The sequence below is a fragment of the Poecilia reticulata genome, chromosome 9, assembly GCF_904066995.2.
Source record: "Poecilia reticulata chromosome 9, P_reticulata-male-v2, whole genome shotgun sequence".
NCBI classification, from domain to species: Eukaryota; Metazoa; Chordata; class Actinopteri; order Cyprinodontiformes; family Poeciliidae; genus Poecilia; species Poecilia reticulata.
Window position 1 is genome coordinate 26041266 of NC_088838.1, and position 20430 is coordinate 26061695.

General features: G+C 36.6%; 1 protein-coding gene across 3 annotated transcripts in view; it reads right to left on the bottom strand.

The window, feature by feature from the left end:
* arl15a (ADP-ribosylation factor-like 15a) overlaps positions 1–20430 on the bottom strand; it is a 113672-nt gene that overhangs the window by 89546 nt on the left and 3696 nt on the right. The window contains exon 1 of one of the 3 annotated variants that reach the window (XM_008418094.2): positions 19233–19665. The exons of 1 other annotated variant lie outside the window; for it this stretch is intronic. In XM_008418094.2, coding sequence (XP_008416316.1) covers positions 19233–19244 — 12 coding nt within the window. In that variant the 5' untranslated portion in view covers positions 19245–19665. Of the gene's footprint in view, positions 1–12256; positions 12645–19232; positions 19666–20430 lie in introns of those variants that run through there. One more of the 3 variants, XM_008418093.3, reaches the window with a different exon arrangement.

Here is a 20430-nt window from a genome sequence, read left to right on the forward strand (position 1 = left end):
AGTCTGATGGACAGATGTTGTGCGTATGGAAGTATTGCGCAAAGCAGCTTTCATAAATGACTAAGCACAGAGGGAAACATTTACTTAGTCAAAAACAGGAAAGAACAGTTAGAGGCCAACTGTGCCATGATCCATCACAGGCCGACATAAAGCCGACGAACAGCGCCAATGTGGTTCATACGCAGCCTATGCCCTTCCTGAGGCCTGCTTTCATGAAGAGAAAGCATCTATCGGGATGGATGTGTATAAACTAGATCTGCACATCAAAAAGTCAAGCAGGGTCTAAAAAAAATGGGCCTAAGGTTAACCTTCAACAGGTCAGACAGGAGAGGTTTAAGGCATTCCCAATTTACATCAATGATGAATCTAAAACTGTTTTTTAATCTGGTTTTTGATCAAATAAGTTTTTTTTATTTGTTTATTCAACTTTTATGCAGTCCCATTTTCCCCTTAATACTTTACTGTAAATATTACATATTTCAATAACAATGTAATAATTAGAATAGTCTATATGCAGAGATGTGGGTGGTGTGGCTTGTGAAAACAATAAATCATGCAGGACATCCAGAAGCAACTGTTTTTTTTTTCTGTAGATATTACTGTAATCCTCTTTAGCAATAAATGAACAGATGAGCTGGAAAGTAAAACAATGATTAGATGGCTCCCCCTAGAGGACAGATAAGTAAAGTTTTCTGAATAATTCTTGGCTCACATGAGGTAATACTACTGATGATTACTGTACTTATGCTTCTAAATTGCAACAGTGTGTGCAGATCTGGTACAGATGAAAAATTAAAAAAAAGGCTGGATATTTATTGCTTCACATTACCCAATGCAGCAGCTTTCCGGAAAGGCTGCTTTCAAATTCCCCTGGAGAAAGGAGAAAGAATGATAGCGCCAAAACTGATTATGTTTATAAACAATCATCCCCCAAGAGAACTGTTTTATTTTTTTATTTGATCAGTGGTTTTGCTGCCTGAATGTGAGTAAGTCATTTATCAGGTGCACATATTACATTTCTTGCTTCGGGCTTTGAAGCAGAAGAATTTCCTGTTTTCTCCCTGTTTTCCGTCATTAGAGACGGGAAATTACTGAGAATTTTCAAGTATGAATAAAACATTTCATGGTTTTAAAAAGCACACAAAACAACGCAGAAAAGCAGATGATAATCATTGGATAAATAGCTACACAAAGTTAAAAACAGAAGGAAAGCTTTATCAGTATGAGCACTGAAAACTTCTATAAATACTCTATATTAGAAATGAGGAATGTCAGCTATTCAGACTTTTGTGAGGGAGAGTATGGGTTTATTATAAAATTAGTGATCATGAGAGATGAATGTAAAAAAAAACACAACACTCCTGAGTTTTTCTTTTAGATGAAAGTCCTCAGTCTAAACTATTTTTTTAAGATCTATAACGTGACACGGCACTCACCTTGGGAGATATTACAAAAGGGTGGCTACATTATAAAGCATTATATACGAGCAAAGCAACTTTAATCAGGTCTTGCATGTTTTATGTTTTCTTATTTGTTTTCTAGAGAGAGTGAGTTTCCAAGCTTGGATATTCAAAGTGCATTAGTTTACCAAGAAAATGTAGCAAACAATTTTAATCCACATTTAACTTGAGATAGAACAAAAACAATAAAAGAGAGCAGCTGGACAGTGGCAGTTTTGTTACTGTTCCCTTGCAAAAAGAAGCTGTGACATCTGAATCTGGGCTGGGTTGAGTTCTTTGTTGAGGTTGAAAATATTCAGACAATCTTCCCTTGCTAATACAGGTATTGTCCAGCTGCTCCAATGATCTAGATGTTACAGTTATCTGACATAAGATCAAAAATTTTACATTTTTGGACAGTTTTATTCTACGCAAATCGACCTAAATTTCTATCTTTTAATGAAATACCCCAAAGTTTTGCTGAAGATGGCAGCAAAACAGGATTTTTTTAAAGATTATTGATAGCATTATATTTTTACAGAGGATAGGACAATAGAGTCCAAGTGTTCTGCCATGAAGTGTTTTTGGGCTGAAGTTCATCTTATGGATTTATTTACATTAATTTAACTTAATTCTTTTGCTTTTGCTATGCCAACTTACTTTTTTGTGTTCATTTAACTCAAAACTTACACTCCGAAAAGAAAATAGTTCAACCAACTTAATTGAATTGCTTCCATAGGTAATTAAGTTTATCCAACTTAATTTATTAAGTTTAACCAATTCAATATATTCTAATCATCCAACTCAATTTGTTAATTTTATTTAACAAATTTATCATGTTTAAGATAACAGATTTAAGTGACTCTTACTCAAATCATTTATTTTCTTCTAATAAACATTTAAAATCTCTTTGACTTAATTCTATAGAAAGTCAACTCAAACTTTTAAGTAGTTCCAAACTAAATATTTTGGGCTGCAAACTTCTTAGTTTGCAGCCTAAAACTCTTTTTACAGTGTCCTCTAAATATACTCTAATTTAAAAGTTACAAATCTTTTCCTTATATGAACTTTTTACTTGAAATAATTAAGTTCAATGCCAGATTTGTATCCCACGTCTGACCATGACTCAAGCTGACCAGGGACAGATTCCCTGGTAAGCGACTGTGGCTCCGTGGGTAGCGTAGTCATCTTGAGATCAGAAGGTTGTAGGTTCAATTCCAGCTTCCTCCTGCCACATATCGATATGGATATTGGTGTGTGAATGTGACTCTAATGTGAAGTGCTTTGAGTAGTCAAAGTGACTGGAAAAGTGCTGTGTAAGTTCAGTCCATTTACCATTTTTTGAAGTAAACTAAATGATTTGAGTAAGACTGACTTAAATCTGTTATCTTAAACATACTTAATAAATATGTTTAAAAAATTAACAAATTGAGTTGGATGATTAAATATATTGAATTGGTTAAACTTAATAAATTAAGTTGGATATGCTTAATTTAATTGCTTGTTACCCATAGAAGCAATTCAATTAAGTTGGTTCAACTTTTTCTTTTAAGGGTCAAAATCCTCACGTTTAAAGTACTCTTCACCATACACGTTTTTAAAGTAAAAATGTAAAAAAATCATTTTGATATGAATTTTCATTATTAGCTGTATAAAAATATGCAGTATTTTAATGAAAGTCATACAAGTCTTTTTTTTTTATAATTGCATATTATTAAATTAAATTAAATTATTATTGCTGTGCATCAGGTCCTAAAGATGTAGGACCTGAAAGAGTGAGCAGCAACTGGCTCACTCTTTCATCCGCTTGCTGTATTTGACAAAGTTTACTCCGCTCAAAACTTCAGTAATGTTTGTGATCCGTTCACTATTACAGTCAGTTGGTTTTGATAATCCGAAGCAGTGTCTGCTTAATTTCAGCAGAGGGCGCCACTATCCTTTCTTTAAATCAGTGATGCCCAAAGTCAGTCCTTGAGGGCCGGCATCCTGCATGTTTTAGTTCTCTCCCTGTTTTAATGCACTTGGATCAAATGATGGCTCATTAAAGGCCTAAGAAGAACATTGACATGCTGAAAAGCTTACTACCACCACCAGGTAGAGAACTAAAACCTGCAGGATGCCGGCCTTCGAGGACTGAGTTTGGACACAGCTGCTTTAAATAACCAGCTGGCATAAAGAAGCCAAAAGCATCAGATTGTCAAGGTGCATGTTCAGTAAAATTTAGAAATCTCCAGTAATCCTAAACAATATGAGTTTTAGATATTTATAAGCATGTCTGACTTGAAAACTTAACCAGAATCTGCAGCATTTCTTCTGTTTAAGGACAATAAAGCTGTCAGAGAAAAGTTGATCTAAGATAAGAAACTCTTGTGGCACAAAAAGGGTTTCAACATAACTAAATTAGAATGACCTAGATAGTTTCATTCTGCTATACTTTACCTATATTTTATTTTATTTTTTTCCTAAATTGTGTCCTAAATGATTTGATCTGATAAGGATCTTAGACGAAAAAATGTTCATTTTAAAAACATTTTAAGAAAACGGTCTAACAGAGCCAACAACAGCATTGAGTCTATTAGTGAAGGTTTTGAATGGCTTGCATCTTTTCACCTGTTTAAAAATGTTTAAAAAGAAAACATTTGTCTTGATTTTACTGGATCTCAAAACCGCATTCAAGACGGTTAACATTCTGAACTTAAGAGTGGAAAGGTGTAGAGTTGTCATCTCTCTTATACCAATGCTAATGACCTACAACTTTATTCTTTTGTGTCACCATACTTCCAAGTATTACCACAATAACGTTTCCTGTCAAAACAGGACACATACACACACACAAAAAAAATCTACATTCTTTCATTTTTACTATATGTTAGATTATTGCAATGTGCCTTTAGAGGTTTCTCTAAACCAGAATGTGTTTATGCCAGTCATTAAATCAATACACTAACATTCTGTTTGTCAAATGAAATCATTTAAAATCCTATGGATAGTCTATAAAGCACTGAACAATCACAGGCCTAAATACACAGGTTGGTTCTGTGCTCTTCAGCTGTAGAAACAGCCGCTTAAACTTCTAAGATTTGCAGAAACTGTTGGCTTCTTTAAATCTGGAGTGGAAAAACAGTTCACTGCAGCTTACTTATAAAAGTCAATGGTTGCCTTATCGACGTCCGTCTTGTCTTAGGGTTTTATTCATTTTAAATCTGCATTTTAATCATTTTTATCCAGTGCTTAATCTTGAGTGTCTTTCTTCTTTTTAAAGCAGTTCAATCAACCTTATGTATGAATTGCCTGCACTCAAGGCAGGCAATTATTCCTGCCTTGAATGCTTTTTGTTATGAATCTTTAAAAATACTGCTTTCAGCTAAATGTGATTTAAATCATTGATGGCCAGATGGTAAAACACAGCTGTCTCCATCTCCTCATGCTGCCCCTGCATGACAACAGAAATATCTGCATTTGAGGAAAAAGGAAGCTGATTGTGTCGCTCTCTCGCCATTCGTATCAAAGCGGATTACATTTGTGGGCGGATCAGGCCTCGGTGGACAGGATTGGCTCGATCACAAGGAATGCACAACATTTTCATTTCTCAGCCATGACAGCCAGCAAATTGAGAACCTCCAGCTCCACCGTTTTGGCATTTCGTAGCATTTGAAAAATGTTTGAATGAACAAGCTGAAATTTGATTTTTTGTTATTGTGGTATAGCAGATATAGATTTCATTAGCTTGAACTTAAAGGCAGAAAGGAACAAGTATGATTCAGCGCAAAAATTGTCAAATTTACTTACAAAAACACTGCAAAAATGCTCTCCAATCAAAATAACCAATGAAAAGCAGGTTAAGCTTAAGTTTCTTCTTAAGTTTTTTTTTAACTACTATTCAGATCTACTTTAAGGACAAACATCAGTATTAGTTTATACTATTGTTAATGGTCTAAATAGAGACTGCCTTGATAAAATGTGATGTTTCTCTGGCTAATCTGTCTGCAATCAAAGGACAGACATCATCTGTGACAAGTTATTGTCCCCTGTTGCTACATGCAGGATTGTTGCAATAGTAATTAATAAATATTTGCAGTTGACCATAAGTAAGTGTCCACGATTGGACTGAATTGATAACACACTCTGCATATGATCTGTCCTTCAACATGAGATTTGCGGTGAATCAGGGCAATACAAATTAACTAGATCAAACTGAATTAAATATATGATGTTTTTTGAGGGTTTCAAGATGCCTTTCACTTCAGTGTGTGTGAGTTGCTGTTTTGAGTCATCTGCATTTTTTTTTTAAAGTGTAGAGTTGAATCTTTTTAGAAATGGAACAAAAGAAAAGTTTGGCAACACTTTTTTTTTCCTTAATATGTTTTATCTCGATCTAGCAACCCCAGATTTTTCCATTTATTACATTGAGTAGTGACTCTGTCAATGGGAATCATTTGCGTACACAATCTTATGTCATGTGCTTAAAAAAATGAAGAGGTTTGTACAGACATATTTTTACAGTGGACTGAACAACAGTGCAACTTTCCATTTGCAAGGATGACGTTACACCATCACTTATTTGACTGTAGAGTTTCCGTCTAGCAAAAAAATAAAATACATATTTTTGTTACATTATTTATCAGTTTAACAAAGCAGTGTGGCGTTCTAGCTTAACGGCCTAAAAGCCATGATTTATCCATTTCAGATGAGAGCACCAATAGATTATTAAATAAATAATGACAAAAACACCTGCAACCAGAAATGTGAGGGAGAAGTTATAAACAAGACTGACAAAGTACCGCAAGCTCAAACACCCACAATCATGGCAACTTATTTCTCTCTGTCGATGTTTTGCTATAATTTACAACTCCTTTTGGTTTGAAAAAAAAGTTTTATACTAATGGAGCAAAACAGAAAGGCAAATGAACATTGAACACACAGCAATTTTAAGAACAAAAAATGATAAGGCATCCTAATAAAAACCATGCACTGCAGCACTGCAGACTATAATAAGATTCTGCATCATTCATTATTTCTGAGGAAATAATTGACAAGAGTCAATTAATGGAGAAGACATTGACATTTACAACCTACGGAGAATTAAAGCTTTGAGTCTTCAGAGAACCATACCACACCAAATGGAGAAAATGCGGAATAATGGAGCAGCCGGACCACCAGAATTACTCTAAGCGTGCATCAACAACTCCTCCAGGAGGTCACAAAAGAAACACTGAAACACAAGAGACTGTGCAAAGATGCCATTCATGGGAGAGTTCCAACAAAGCTGATCAAAACAAGAACTAAGCCAAGGCCAAATGCCTGCCTCATATCAGACAAAGACATCTTACAATATTCTATGAACCAAGACAAAAAAAAACCCAGAACAGTGTTTTTGGTTACGTCAGGTGTTAAACCAACACAACATCTGCTGGAAAAACAACATCATATGACAGTCAAACTCATTCTGCTGCTTCAGAATATGAATGACTTGTTGTAATTGATGGAACCGTTAAATCTGCTTTGTACCAGAAAATCTCAGCCAGCTAGTAGAGAGCTTAAGCAGAAGGACAATGATCCACAGCATGCTAGAAAATCCACTTATGAATGGTCTCAAAAAAAAAGTTAAGGAAAATAGTCCATTGATGTTTGAAAACTCCAAAATCAAAATAGCTCCTCCCTTTCTGACAACTGAATGTTGCATCACTCAGATTTTCTTTGACATTAAAATTTTTATTGTTTTTTGAGTGGCATGGGTGGGTGAGCAACACATTCACAAGCTTAAATGACGGCGCTCCTCTGTCATAATGACAGCACCTAAATGACAGAGGAGGGGCCAATCAGGACCCTCCTCTTGGTCCTGATTGGTTGTTTTTAGTTAGCACCTGGAAGGGGCAAAGGTGCTCATTTTCCTCAAATACCATCTATCACATACCAATGTGTCACAACATAGTCTCAACAAATAGGTTTTTTTTTTTTAATAAAAGTTACATCCTGCAGCTTTAATAAGGTAGGCAGATTAGTCAAGCATGCAACAGTCATTATGTGGCTCCAGTGACCCAAACTTTTAAAATGTTGCTTTAAATCTGTTCTGCAACTCATCCTTTTTCTATAACTGATCATCAACATAAAGAAAATCCAGCCAATATTATTGCATCTTCAATTAAACACAAAATCCGATGCTCCTTGATATAAATACTCAATATTGTTTACAACAAAAGCACATTATTTTGAATTGTTCTAGCCATGGTCTAAACAGAAGTACAATGTGGCATAGCCCTTCTCTGCCTGCTAGTGAATTTCCAACAGAAACCTTCCCTTTCTTCTTTCCTTGGCGACCAGAGCCAAACACTTTCTCAGAATGGCTTTGGACAAACAAAACAAATTGCAGAAGAGTGGCAGCCGTGAAACAGTGAACAGTACTCGACAGTCACTAGGGTGGCCTTCCATGGCCTCTTAGTCATCATTTCACTGTATGTTTATTTTGAAATGTGGGATATTCGTGGCCCAGGATGGCGCAATGGCTGCTCCCATCCTGTCTTTCAGAAAAGACGGAAGCAGGTTGGATATGTTCGCTGCTCACACGCTACAAGAAGAAAGGTTTATTTGCTGTGTGAGAACTTTACGGTGACATAACAGGCACCAGAAGAAAAAAAACAATAACATATTTATGAGTCCCAAGGGCTAGAAAATAACTTCAGTTAAATATTAATATTTGTGGTGAAGAGTAACAGTCTATCAGAGTTCCTAGAAGCTGTAAAACTTAAAATAATCTGAATAAAAGTTTTGTTATTGTGCAGCCTAGATAAAAAGAGTGAAAATATATGTAGATAACCAAGCTGAAAGGATAAATCTGAAAGCAGGGTGAAATACATGGATGAGCCTTAGGATTTCCTTTAGAAGTTTTCACTGGAAACTTTTTTTCAAAGGTTATATTTGGCATTAAGCTTTTTGTCAAAAAAAAGATGGTGGAACTGTTTGGAAAACTACAAATGGCTCTCAAATTTCTAAAAACGTAGAATTTAAACATACAATCAAGTGTTAGTTGATCATTTCAATAATTATTGAAACTATCTAGACTTAACTAGTCACCAAAAATTGGGGGAAAAAAGACTGTCGTAGCCCAATGAAAGTCAAGAACACAGAGCGGTGAGTGATATATATTATATACTGCCTGGCCAGATAAAAAATTGCACAGGTCTGGATTTAACTAAGCACATGGGTACAAGCCTCCTATTGGATAATTAGTGCATGGGCAATTATCTTTGAGCTAGCAACAAGTTATGTAATCCCAACTGATGCATTGAATAGCTTCTCATTTCCTAAACAAACATGTTGAAACATATCCTGTGGTCATGGAGAAGCTGTTAGTCTGTTTAAGAAGGGTCAAAACATTGGCATCAAGCAAAGAAAACATCGAAGGAGATCACAGAAACGACTAAAAGTGTATTACGAACTGTTCAACACATTATTAAAAACTGAAAGGATAGTGGAGAATCTCGGTCTTTGTGGAAATAATGTGGTCAGAAAAAAAATCCCGAATTATCGTGATCAGTGGTAGCTTGATTAGATTTCATTACACATTTAGAGAAATACAATAAAGCATTTCCAAACACAAAGAATGTGAAAGAAATTCAAGGAATTGGGACTGAAATACTGCGTAGCTTTAAGAAAACCACTAATGGTTTAGGCTAACTGGAGAAAATGTTTTCAATATGTCAGGGACCATAAAGATTGGTCTCTGGAGAAATGGAAGAAGGTGTGACGAGTCTAGAGTTATCCTCTACCAGAGAGATGGGGGCATCAGCTAAAGAAGAAAAGCAGACGAAGTGTTGCACCCATCATAAGGACTATCTGAATATTCTGAATGAATTAAGTTCTCAATGTAAGCATCTCAGTTTGCACTGAGAACTGAGCAGTGCAAGTGAATATTAAAAGTGCTGCAGAGTATGCAAACAGACATCAAATTCACAAATACTTTCTTATTTATTGACTTCACAGAAAAGTGGCTGAATTATGAACACCATAACCTAACGCTGCACAAGCAGAAACTATTCTGATGTTTTCTTATCAGTAAGAATAATACACAAGCTGAGTAGAACAGTGTTGAACTGCACCACAGTGGTCTTGTCACAAGCCTAAAGGACAGCTTGTGGACAAAAGCAGTGAGGACGTTTGGCAATATGACAAAAGCAACAATCAGCTGGGAAAAAGTGTTAGCTATATGTAGCAACAAAGAAATATGAAGTTCCATAAAATGTATGTTTTCACTAAGCAAAAAGGATTTACTGGTGGCAAGTTGCATTTCTGAAAAACATTACATACCAGACCGGAAAGCTTTGATTTAATGATCCAATATCTTACTCTTGAGAGGGGAAAGCGGGTGAAGGTGTAACCTGTGTGATAGGGGCTGCACAATCTGTCAAGATCAAAGTCTCCTTACAACCTGTAACCAAACAACCAGGACAGCCAAAACAATTAATCAAAATAAGTCAGACAGAACATGCAGACATATTTACCTCCATTTATCAGTTAATGGCTATTAAAACAAATGTATAATATCATGTCTAACATTTTTTTGTAGCAAATACATTTAGGGACATTTTTATTATTCATTTGTATTCACAGTGAATGATTTGGACTATGTCTTTTATTTTTTCAAATTCTGCATCATTTAATGTGGCCCGGTCTGGTAGCCAATTCAGGTAAACTGCAGAGTGCCATTTTCTGCATTTTCACTTAAAGTAGGTCATGCTTACTCATGCCTTGAGACTCTTGATGGTTTGGCCAGCCCCTCAGGGTTAAAGTCAACGCTTTCCAGTCCATTAATGACATAATGAGAGGAACACAAAGAGGCTAATCACAATCACATAGTTTGCTAATAGTTAAAAGACCAAAAGGGTAACAGTTCCAGTAACCTCTACACGTGGGACGTTTTGATCATGTTCCATTGCACATCATGCGATAGTTTGGGTTTTTATTAGCTGAAAGCCATTAACAACCGAATTACAAGTTGTTGTGTAGCACATCTAAGCAACCAGGAGATTCAAACTCCCTGTTGAAAATATACAATTAAAGATTTGAAACATTTTACTTTGTGTGTAACTCATGAGTTTTATTTTGTGAAATGAGTACAAAATAGTTTTCAACAATAATTATTTTATTGGAGCTGTAATTGTAGTACAGATCCATTATCCATCAACAAATGCCCATGAATCTTGACATGTTTATTTCTTAAATGTTATTTTTTAATTAATAACCATATATTTTATCCTATATATTTTATCTTGATGCAATACATATGTGTATTAAGCTGAAAATCTAATGGAAGATCATCAGTATTAATGAACACCAAAAGGAAGTAGGGGCCAGTGTGTGTGTGTGTGTGTGTGTGTGTGTGTGTGTGTGTGTGTGTGTGTGTGTGTGTGTGTGTGTGTGTGTGTGTGTGTGTGTGTGTGTGTGTGTGTGTGTGTGTGTGTGTGTGTGTGTTTATACAAGTGTGATGTTTCTTTAATCCGTCAGAGAAACACATATGTTAAAGGCCAGATAAACAGCTGGTCCGGATGTTGTGATGGTGATTCAGCAAGGGTTTAAATCTTAGTGAATCCCTGCAATGCACAAAAAGAAGAAATCATGCCTCTGTAGTTCTGTTAAGTAGTCAGTACTTTCAATTGTCCTAATTTCAAAACCAGCAAGATTTCCCACGCAATGTCTTTTACAGTGGGCTGAAAGGGACGTCAAGACATCACTTTGCTTCTGAGTGAAATGTCAGCCTGCAGTTTAGTTCCCCACATGTTTCTGCAACAAAATTCTCACTTAAATCTGACATCAAGAGTATGAGAACACTCCAGACTGTCATTGCTGATTAAACAATGACAAAGCCAAAACAAAACGTGCACAACATCACCCAAGAGCTTGTAGAAACACCTTAAACAGCAATACCTCTCAGCAACTGCAGTTTCTCACATCACAGAGGAGAAATATTTGCCCGCATTTCTTTACAAGATATTTTCCGTTCATTGAACCTTTGTTATTGCAGTTAGATTGTGACTTTATTTGTAAAAAAAGATGTCACATCACCATTCGCTTGTTGGAGAGGTGGAACCTAACAACTTAGTAAGACACACATTCAATCTTCCTCTTAAATTGATTTCACCACTGAAATCATGACAGCGAAAATTATGATGCTTGCATGGCTAAAATGATGAGTCACGGTTGAGATTTTAAACCAAACAAGTGCTACCTGTGTAATATTCCCGCTCCACAATTTGGATTTGTTGATGTAGACCAAAACATTTAACATATTTACAGGAATAAAAATCAAACCTCACAATATGTTATTTGAGTCATCAGCTGTAGCGAAAATACGTTTGATTTGAAACTTGTTGCATACTGCACTCTCACTGGACAATGCCAATACATGTATATTACTCTTACACAAGTCTTACTAATAAAACACAGCAAAAACTCTGACAATAATTTCCACCATGGCCCACTTAGGAAAATATTAATAGATCCAGAGGCACCTACAACACTGCCTGAGGACAGTTGCTGTGAGCTGCTACAGAAAGCAGAATATAATTGCGCTCACCTTCACCTTTCTTACGTTAAATTATAGACAACAACCGCTTGAATGAAACGCAGCGAAATCCTCTGTCAGGGGCCAAGCAGCAGAGAAGCGGCAGACACTTTTATCTGATCAGTCCCCATTTCAAAACACAAGATTAAACCACGCTAAAACTGGACGGGGTTAAATCCAGCTCACATGAAAAAAATATAACACATCCGTGTTGCTGTAAAAGTGAGAAGAAAGCCACACATTTCTTGCATTTTCTTACCGTATAAAGCCCAATCCTGCACAAGGCGAGGGAAAGCTGCATGTGCTCCGACATTGTGCTCGACAACAAGCGTAACCCCCGGCAACCAGCAAGCCTCGGGAATAAGTGAATGGACGAAGGAGGATCAGGAGTAGCTGAACACAACAGTGTCAGACCGACAGCATGAGTCGCAGCTCTTCCCTGTCTTGCAGTCAGCTGTCAATAGCCTCACTCTGGTTCTTCGTTTAAATCCCAACATTCACACTGCCTTGCTTTGCAAGTGTTAGATGAGGAGGACCTTTTGTTTACCCACCATGCTCATTCATAGAAAGATAAGAAACTATTACCACAGGGATCAACAGACAGACGCAAGCTTAAGACTGAGTGTATCTCTTTTTCTCTCACTCTCCACAGAGATTAAGGACTGAACGGCAACTAGAGATCCAGAATAAGACTGCAAATTGGATTAGTCACCATTACCCACCCACACACAATGTCCGTACTGCAAGCAGAGCTATAGCAGGTATGAAAACCATTGCTTTCTGCATGGAGTAGGATGAAAAGATTGACCACTTGAGCTTCCTGTGGTCGCAAGGATTTCAGCAAATGCTGTGGGACGTCTTGTCGAATGCCTTTATGAGAACTGTGAGTCATGTTTGAATAGCTTGTTTGTCTAGTAGGGGCTGGCATTGCCTCCTGCTGACAGGTATAATATACAATTTAAAATTAGCTACCATTGGGGTAGTGGGTGAACTAAATCACTGGCAGGTTGCTAAACTATTACAGATTTAATTTAAAATTTAATTTGGTAAAAAAACGAGATTTTCAAGGTGTCTGTTGTAAATCTTAAACTAGTACGGCTTTGTTGCTCTGCTTCATTCGTCTCAAATTGGAGGGGAAACTGTGTCCTTGCAACCTTCACTTTTAATGCTTGTCACTCCTGCATCTGATTTACTACATCAGATGTCCTGCTTCACATTTACACTTTGACAAATTACAGTTGATGTGTTAGATAGTGAACTTTTATATTCTTATAATTTAAAAAAAGGACACTAAATTCTTCATATACACAAGGACCTCAGGGTAATAGCCTAGGACAACTTTATTTTTTTAAGTTTAAAAAGTTTCAGAAAATATGCTTGAATCCAGGACTTCAACACAGTCTAGTTTTTATTTTTTCCAGTTCAGTCTTCTTACGTTGGACAAGCTGAATACTTATGTTTCTTTAACTGTAAATATATAAATAAGACGAACTTCCTTCTATTTATTTTGTAATACTGGAGATGTCACAACTTTAATTGAACATATGTGCTTAGTTTTCATTTTATGGGAGGCCATTATGATGAAAAGATGTGATCAAAAAGAAATTTGTGATTTTTTTGGACAAAAATAATAAGATTAGATTACTAGAATAAAGCCGATAGATTAATTGTAAAAAAAAAAAGGTAGGGCAGCCCTTGTTTAGTAATAGAAACTACAACACCAAAGGGATCAAATTAAAATTAAAAATTAAAATTAAAAAAAGTCTATTGTACATCAGTTTTATACATCTTTGGACATGTATTCAGTTCAATGCAGCAAGATCATCACCAGAGAATGTGTTTAGGGACTCAAACATCTTATATGTTCTAGACCATTTTGAAAAATATATTCTAAATATTTGTAAAATAATAAAATCTTGAAAATAAATTCACAACACTGCAGGTCAGAGCTAAATAGAACTTGTGAGCAAAAAGAAACTACAACTGAAAAGCAACAAAATACAAAAGGTTCACTGCTGCCTCTTTAAAGGTCTAGATTTTCTTTTTTCCAGTTCAGTCTTCTTACGTTCGACAAGCTGAATACTTATGTTTCTTCAACTGTATTCACATTCAAAATTCCTTGAATGTGAATATTTCCAGGGACGTAAAGGGCCTGCACTCATCCTTGATAAGCATCAGTACCTAGAATATCACAGATATTCAAATTAACTAAACCATTCACATTGCTGAAATACCATGTTGCTTACAACAGAAAAAGGAATTTGGCAGTGCTACACCGGGAGAAGCAAAGCTGTGTAGCACTGTCAAGTAGAGGACAAAGATAACATCTGCTGTTTGCCAGCAGGATGGGAGTATGGCTAAAGCGTCTGCTCTTAGCTCTGCTCTACCTGTTTTCATTGTGCACAATAAAAATTAGACATAACTGACCGTGTGAATTTGGTGAGCACCAAAACAACATCGAATCATTTTTGAACCCCCCTAAATAGAATTACATGTCAATTAATTAGAATATCATACTAAGTCGATTTACTTCAATAATTCAATTCGACAGGAAAAACTCACATTATATAGATTGATTACATACAGATTGTAATATAAAAGGATTTTCTGCCTGGTTTAGGTCAGGGCAGGTTGCTGGCAAATCCAGCAGTGACTGTGTGGTCATTAAACCTGGTACTGACAGTGCGGACTGTGCTGTGTCCTGCAGGAAAAACCAACCTGCATCTCCATAGAGCTTGGGAAGCATGAACTCCTCTACATCATCCTGGTAGATGTGGACTGCGGACTTGATAAAACTTCCATGGACAACCATCAGCAGGTGACATGCCACACCGAATCATCACAATGGACTTTATTCTCATACACTGCATTTTAGTTGGTCCCCCAAACTTTAGTTTCATCTGAAAAGAGGACTTTGAATGACTGATCAGCAGTCCAGGTATTTGTGTCATAAGCCCAAGGACATCACTTTAAGTGGCAGCTCTGGAAGCTTTGCCTCTAGCCACAGTCCACACCTTGCCTCCAAACACTTAAATTGGTTATGCTTTAGAATCATGGTGGTGGTAATTCCTAATGTTTGCATTCTTTTCCTAACAAACTTTTTTTCCTCCACCCCACTTTCTATTGCTATGCTGTGATACACCACTCTGAACAGTCAGCTTCTTTTAGAAATGGTCTTTTGTGGCCTAACCTCCTTGTGGATTGTGTCACAGAAGAACTGTCTGGTCATCAGTCTTCACTATGGCTGCGTTCTTCACATTTCATATCCTTTTGCAATGTATTATTGTAATTTGCAAAGAAAGCATAGATGATTGTATCTCACAAATGTTTATTATTTGATACTACAGCTGTGAAACATGAAATAAGTACTGCGTAGCTGATACAGAAAGATAAACCATGGCTTTTATCTGCAAGTTAAAATTTAAATCTACGCCTATTGAATGTGTCAAATTTGCTATCTGAAAGGGGAGAAATGGTTTAAGGACAAAGTATCAGTTTTAAATATCACCTAGACATAAAAGAAATTAACCATTAGCCTGTCTTTTCCTTTCCACACGTAATATTTAAACCAAATGTCACAATTTTTTTTTTTGACAACCACAGTTAGGATAATAAGACTGCAATTTGATATAATTCTAGATTAAGCAGAATATAAAAATGATCCCTATACAACTACAAGTTTCTTTAAACAATAAAATGACAGAATATCTCATTTTATGAGATGTTCATAACATCATATTTGTGTGGCTTTTAGTTACATAAGCTGCACTTTACGCTCAACTTTGACTCCTTTTACTGCGGTTTAACATGCAGCTACCTTTTTAGGTCATTTCTCTGTGTTGCAGCTGTTTGTTTATCCTGATCCTGACCCAGACGAATGAAGGTGTGGAGCAGTATTTGAGCAGATGAAGCAGCTCAGTTAGGTTTTTCCATTGTTACCATGGCCTCAAGTCAATGCCTGCCAATCGTTGTCAGTGAGTATTTCACATAGTTCAGATTCCACAACAGGAACTTTCTGGTTGTTGAGACAGGCTGACTTCCTTACAGACTGGACTAGAATGTGATAGACATAAAGTCTGCAGGTGCAGCTGAATGCCCCCAATTTAGTTTAAAAAAATAAGTAAATACAGGTTCAAGCACAAAGTAGCAGGACTAAGGTTTTAAAAAGCTGCGGATTAAAAACTGTTAATAGTTTCTGACGTTAAGTTGTTTTCTGACCATATGAAATAGAATAACAAAAATACTGTTGTATCTCTCGTTGCTGCACACTGCTGACCAGCTGGCTGAAGGGAGTATACTACACTTTTCCCTCACCTGCAAGATGAATTCAGCTGTTTGTAATTACTGTGAGTGATTGAAAACCACTAGAGTCCCATCTATCACTCTTAAGGTAAAGTTGTTCTAAACTCTATAAAGAGGTGCACAGTAAAAAGGGTGAAGGTTGTAAATTATTGAAATACTTAGCATGTGTTTTCTCAATATTTCTGATTAAATCTGTGCACCCAGTTCAAACATTTTACAGATTAAAAAACGTTTTAAACATGCATTACTTTAGCAGCAGTAGTACTTGTTGTGCAGATACTGAAATAGCCTGCACACATTAATAAACAGAATATATTTTGTCCCCAGAAAGCATCTTGTCTGAGTCAGTCAAAATCAGGTTAGGTCTCAGGAGGTGGCAACACAGTGCAGCAGTAATTTGGTAAGGCTGTACTATGGCAACAGCTCATGGGATCAAATCCCTGTCTCGGTGCTGCAGTTTTTGAATGTTCTTTTTGACACAATGCTGAGCATGCAGAAGTTGATTTAACATGCACCACATCCCAGTTGAAAGAATCTGTCCCAGATCAGATGTCAGCTACTGTCATAATTCAAACTACCGTGATTAGCCTGTAATTTAATAGGACATAATAATCCCCCATCTTTTAAAGGTGATTCCCATCACAAACACAAAACGAGGCCTCACTAAAATCAATAAAAAGGACTGAACAGGAAGGATTCATTAAATCTGAGGAGATTATAGTTGTGGTTCAGAGCTTTGCACCACATCTTCAGTGTCGCACAGCAGGATCGCAACAGCCCGACGCCTGTTGAGTGCCTGACCTTAGAGGACAGCCAAGCACTCTGTCCCAACAGTCCAGAGTTACAGCTGTGCTTTGCACACAAAATAAAAACTACCATGGAAAATCCTAAAACCCCTCAAACATGCGGGCTGCAAAAAAAAAATCTCGTTTCTGTTAATGCTAAGAGTGAGAAGGTGTGTCAAAATGAAGGATGCCTACACCCAACTTGAACATTATTCTAATTTAGAGCTTTTAAAGAAACAATCCAACTGTTCTTTTCTCAATACAGACTGAACACAAAACAAACTGCAATGAGTTTCAAAATGGTTTGGGCACAGTGGACAGAATTCACTGAGCAATTACAGTTCTCTAACCCACATTTGGTCAAAATTATACATGCACTTGGACTGATGTCTTCTAGAGAGTTAAAGGAAAGCCAAACATTTTGATACCATAAACAAGGGCCAAACATAACTTTGGATAACCTTTTGGACTCGCACTTAAATTACTGGGTTTACTAACAGCTTGTACAAAATTTCACATAGGTTTTGATGCATCTACATCGATATCGGCCATTTCTAGTCCTTTTTTTAACATATCTATCGTTTCGGTCCCATAACTAAAACTGGGACAATATTAAAATATTAGAAATCATATCAACTTTGTGACTGTTTGTGTGTGTTTAGGGAGGGACAGGGGTTTGGCCATGTGTTATTTGTTTGACAATGTTACAGTGATAGTGATGCAGCGCAGCACTGTGGGGTGTTTAGCAGAAGCAATCTAAAAGAAAAGTGTGGTCATCTTTTCACATGGTTGTTGGTAAGGATATTTATCCTCTATATATAATATTGGCAAATATTAGATTGATATATTAATATTTTGACATATTAATATATCTAATATTAGATATAAGGTATAAATCTTATATTTATCTTATGTAAGAGCAATATTAATATTTTATATTGATCTATACATACAAAAAGACAATTCACAATAGATTTAAAATATACAGTCATATGGACAAATGACTGTATATTTCAAAAATCACTAAAACTATTTATTGAATATTTATTACAAAAGAATGGGTTAAGAGTGTGGTAGAAACAGCCCCAAGTCAGTAAGGTACTGAAGCTCACAGAGTTTATCTGCGCTTATTGGGATGTATTATAGATATTAAAGGAATAAATGTGAAGTCTGTCCGTACAGAAAGCCAACCAGTTTATTTTATTCGTTTCCTGTCACACGGGGCTGCTTTGACATCACTGGCTTATTGGTTTACCCTTTAGTGTCAATATTTTTCCATCCATGCCTGGCACAGTTTACATTATAACCTAAGTTAACTATGAACACACTCCTTTTGTTCCAGAGAAAATTGGTCCCTGTGATGCAAGATATTGCAGCAGTTTTGGTCATGTTAAGGACATTAAAAAAAAAAGTTCCAGTAAAGCCAAAGTTCAAAGTTTCTTTTAGGTCTCACGTCTTGGGAGGCCCATTTATAAACAAGCTGATAACACTGGGTGGGCGAGTTCCTCTGCACTCCACAGTGTCACTCTGTCCCCACCAGTGAAATGACAGCACAATGTACTGGTAAACTTTTTTATAAATCCCAAGGGAAGGCTTTTCAATTCCACCAGTTTCCTCTTTTATTGTTGCTGTTTTTTTTTTGTTTTTTGGTTGTTTTTTTTTCCCCCAGCAGCACCCATCCCATCTGCACAATGTGGGCAAAGGGCCCAAAAACCAGTGATCTCCAAGCCAAAAGCTGGAGCCAACAGCCTGGAGGGAAGTTATTGTTTTGCACAGGACAGTTATAAACATGCAGACGGCTTGTATTTGAAAAATAACCTTAATAAAAAACAGGACGCAGATTCATCCTCAGCAACAGAGGTGTTCAAAGTGTGCAGCTGTTTGACATCTGACGCTGTTTTGCATACAAACACGTTGGGGTCTGGATCAACCAGTTAGACCTATTTCCAAAGTACTGATGGAGGAGGGAAGCTAGGAGCTTCACTTGACAACTAATAAAAGCTAATGCTAATTATGAGTTGTACAATAGTAATACACCTACAGCAAACTGTTGCTAGACCTGGACTTGTCAGCTGCAAAGATACTGGAAGCAGCAGCTTGCTTGATTGCTGTGAGCAACAAAAACAACCTTTTTATTCGTTTACTCACCAGATAATCCATGTACTATCGCTGACCAGTCACAGCAGCACGACCTAGCTTCGTAATAATCCCGTTTTTGCTTGAGTGAGTCCAAATTTCTGAGGGTTTTAGCAGGCGTCTCTTTGTATTCCCCGCCTCCTTTCCGACAGCAATGGCTAGAAGACTAAAAACGAGCTTTTCTTGGGTTTAAAAAGTGTTGTTTTTTTTAAACAAATCGCCGTCTCCTTCCCCTCTATAAGACAAGTTCCATTTCAGAAGCAGCAACTCGGTTTCCTTCACAAAGGGGGGGAACCCCGCTGTGTTTAGCTGGTCTTTGTCTGAACAAACAGCTCCCTTTCCACCGGCTGCTTTCCAGTTTTTATCACACAATAATATCAGTAGAGACAGTGTTTGGTTGAGGAAACTAACGAAAGCGTTCGCGTTACGTCACGCACGTCGTCCTTTCTCTTTACGCACGCAGCGCGATCACGTGACCAAACACATGGAGGCTATTTTCGTTGCCCAATCTGAGGAGGGACGATTAAATACGACGTTTCTTTGATAACAAATCAGTTGCTAAAACGCTAACATTTCGATAGAGGACATTAAATAGGGTTTGGATGTTGTTATTATGAATTATTTATTTATACAGCTGTGGAACATTACACTCAGAACAATAAAAGTTGATCTCTAGGTTTATATTATTACAAAACTAAAAGAAACAGAGTGCTTCTGCTACTACTACTAATAATAATAATAATTGTAAAATAAGAAGCGGAGTAAGAAGAACGTCGATGTCAATATGGTTTGAGTAGATGGTATTCCTGCCCTGTGATTGGTCGTTGTTACTGGTGTTAAAAAGGATGTAATGCACTTAATGATGTGACTGGACAGTGTTTTTCTACATATAATATATGAAGAATGAGTGAGAATACCCAGTCAATGTTATTCTTTCTGCCTTTACCTTACGTAAAGGAAGGTAAAGGCAGGTTTTTAAACTGGGTTACACTTGAACATTGCTTCAATTCATTATACAGACTTTTCACGTGCTTAAGCAACTAATATAAAGTATTTTCTATAATCTGCCTAGTCTGCAATGACGTGTTTATGTCTTCAAATTATATGCAGTGACAGAGGGTCACACTTATTTTTGGGTTTGTAAGCGGTTATAATCTAAGCGGTCATAATCTTCTAAGGGATATATTTAGCTGAATTTGACTGGCCCAAA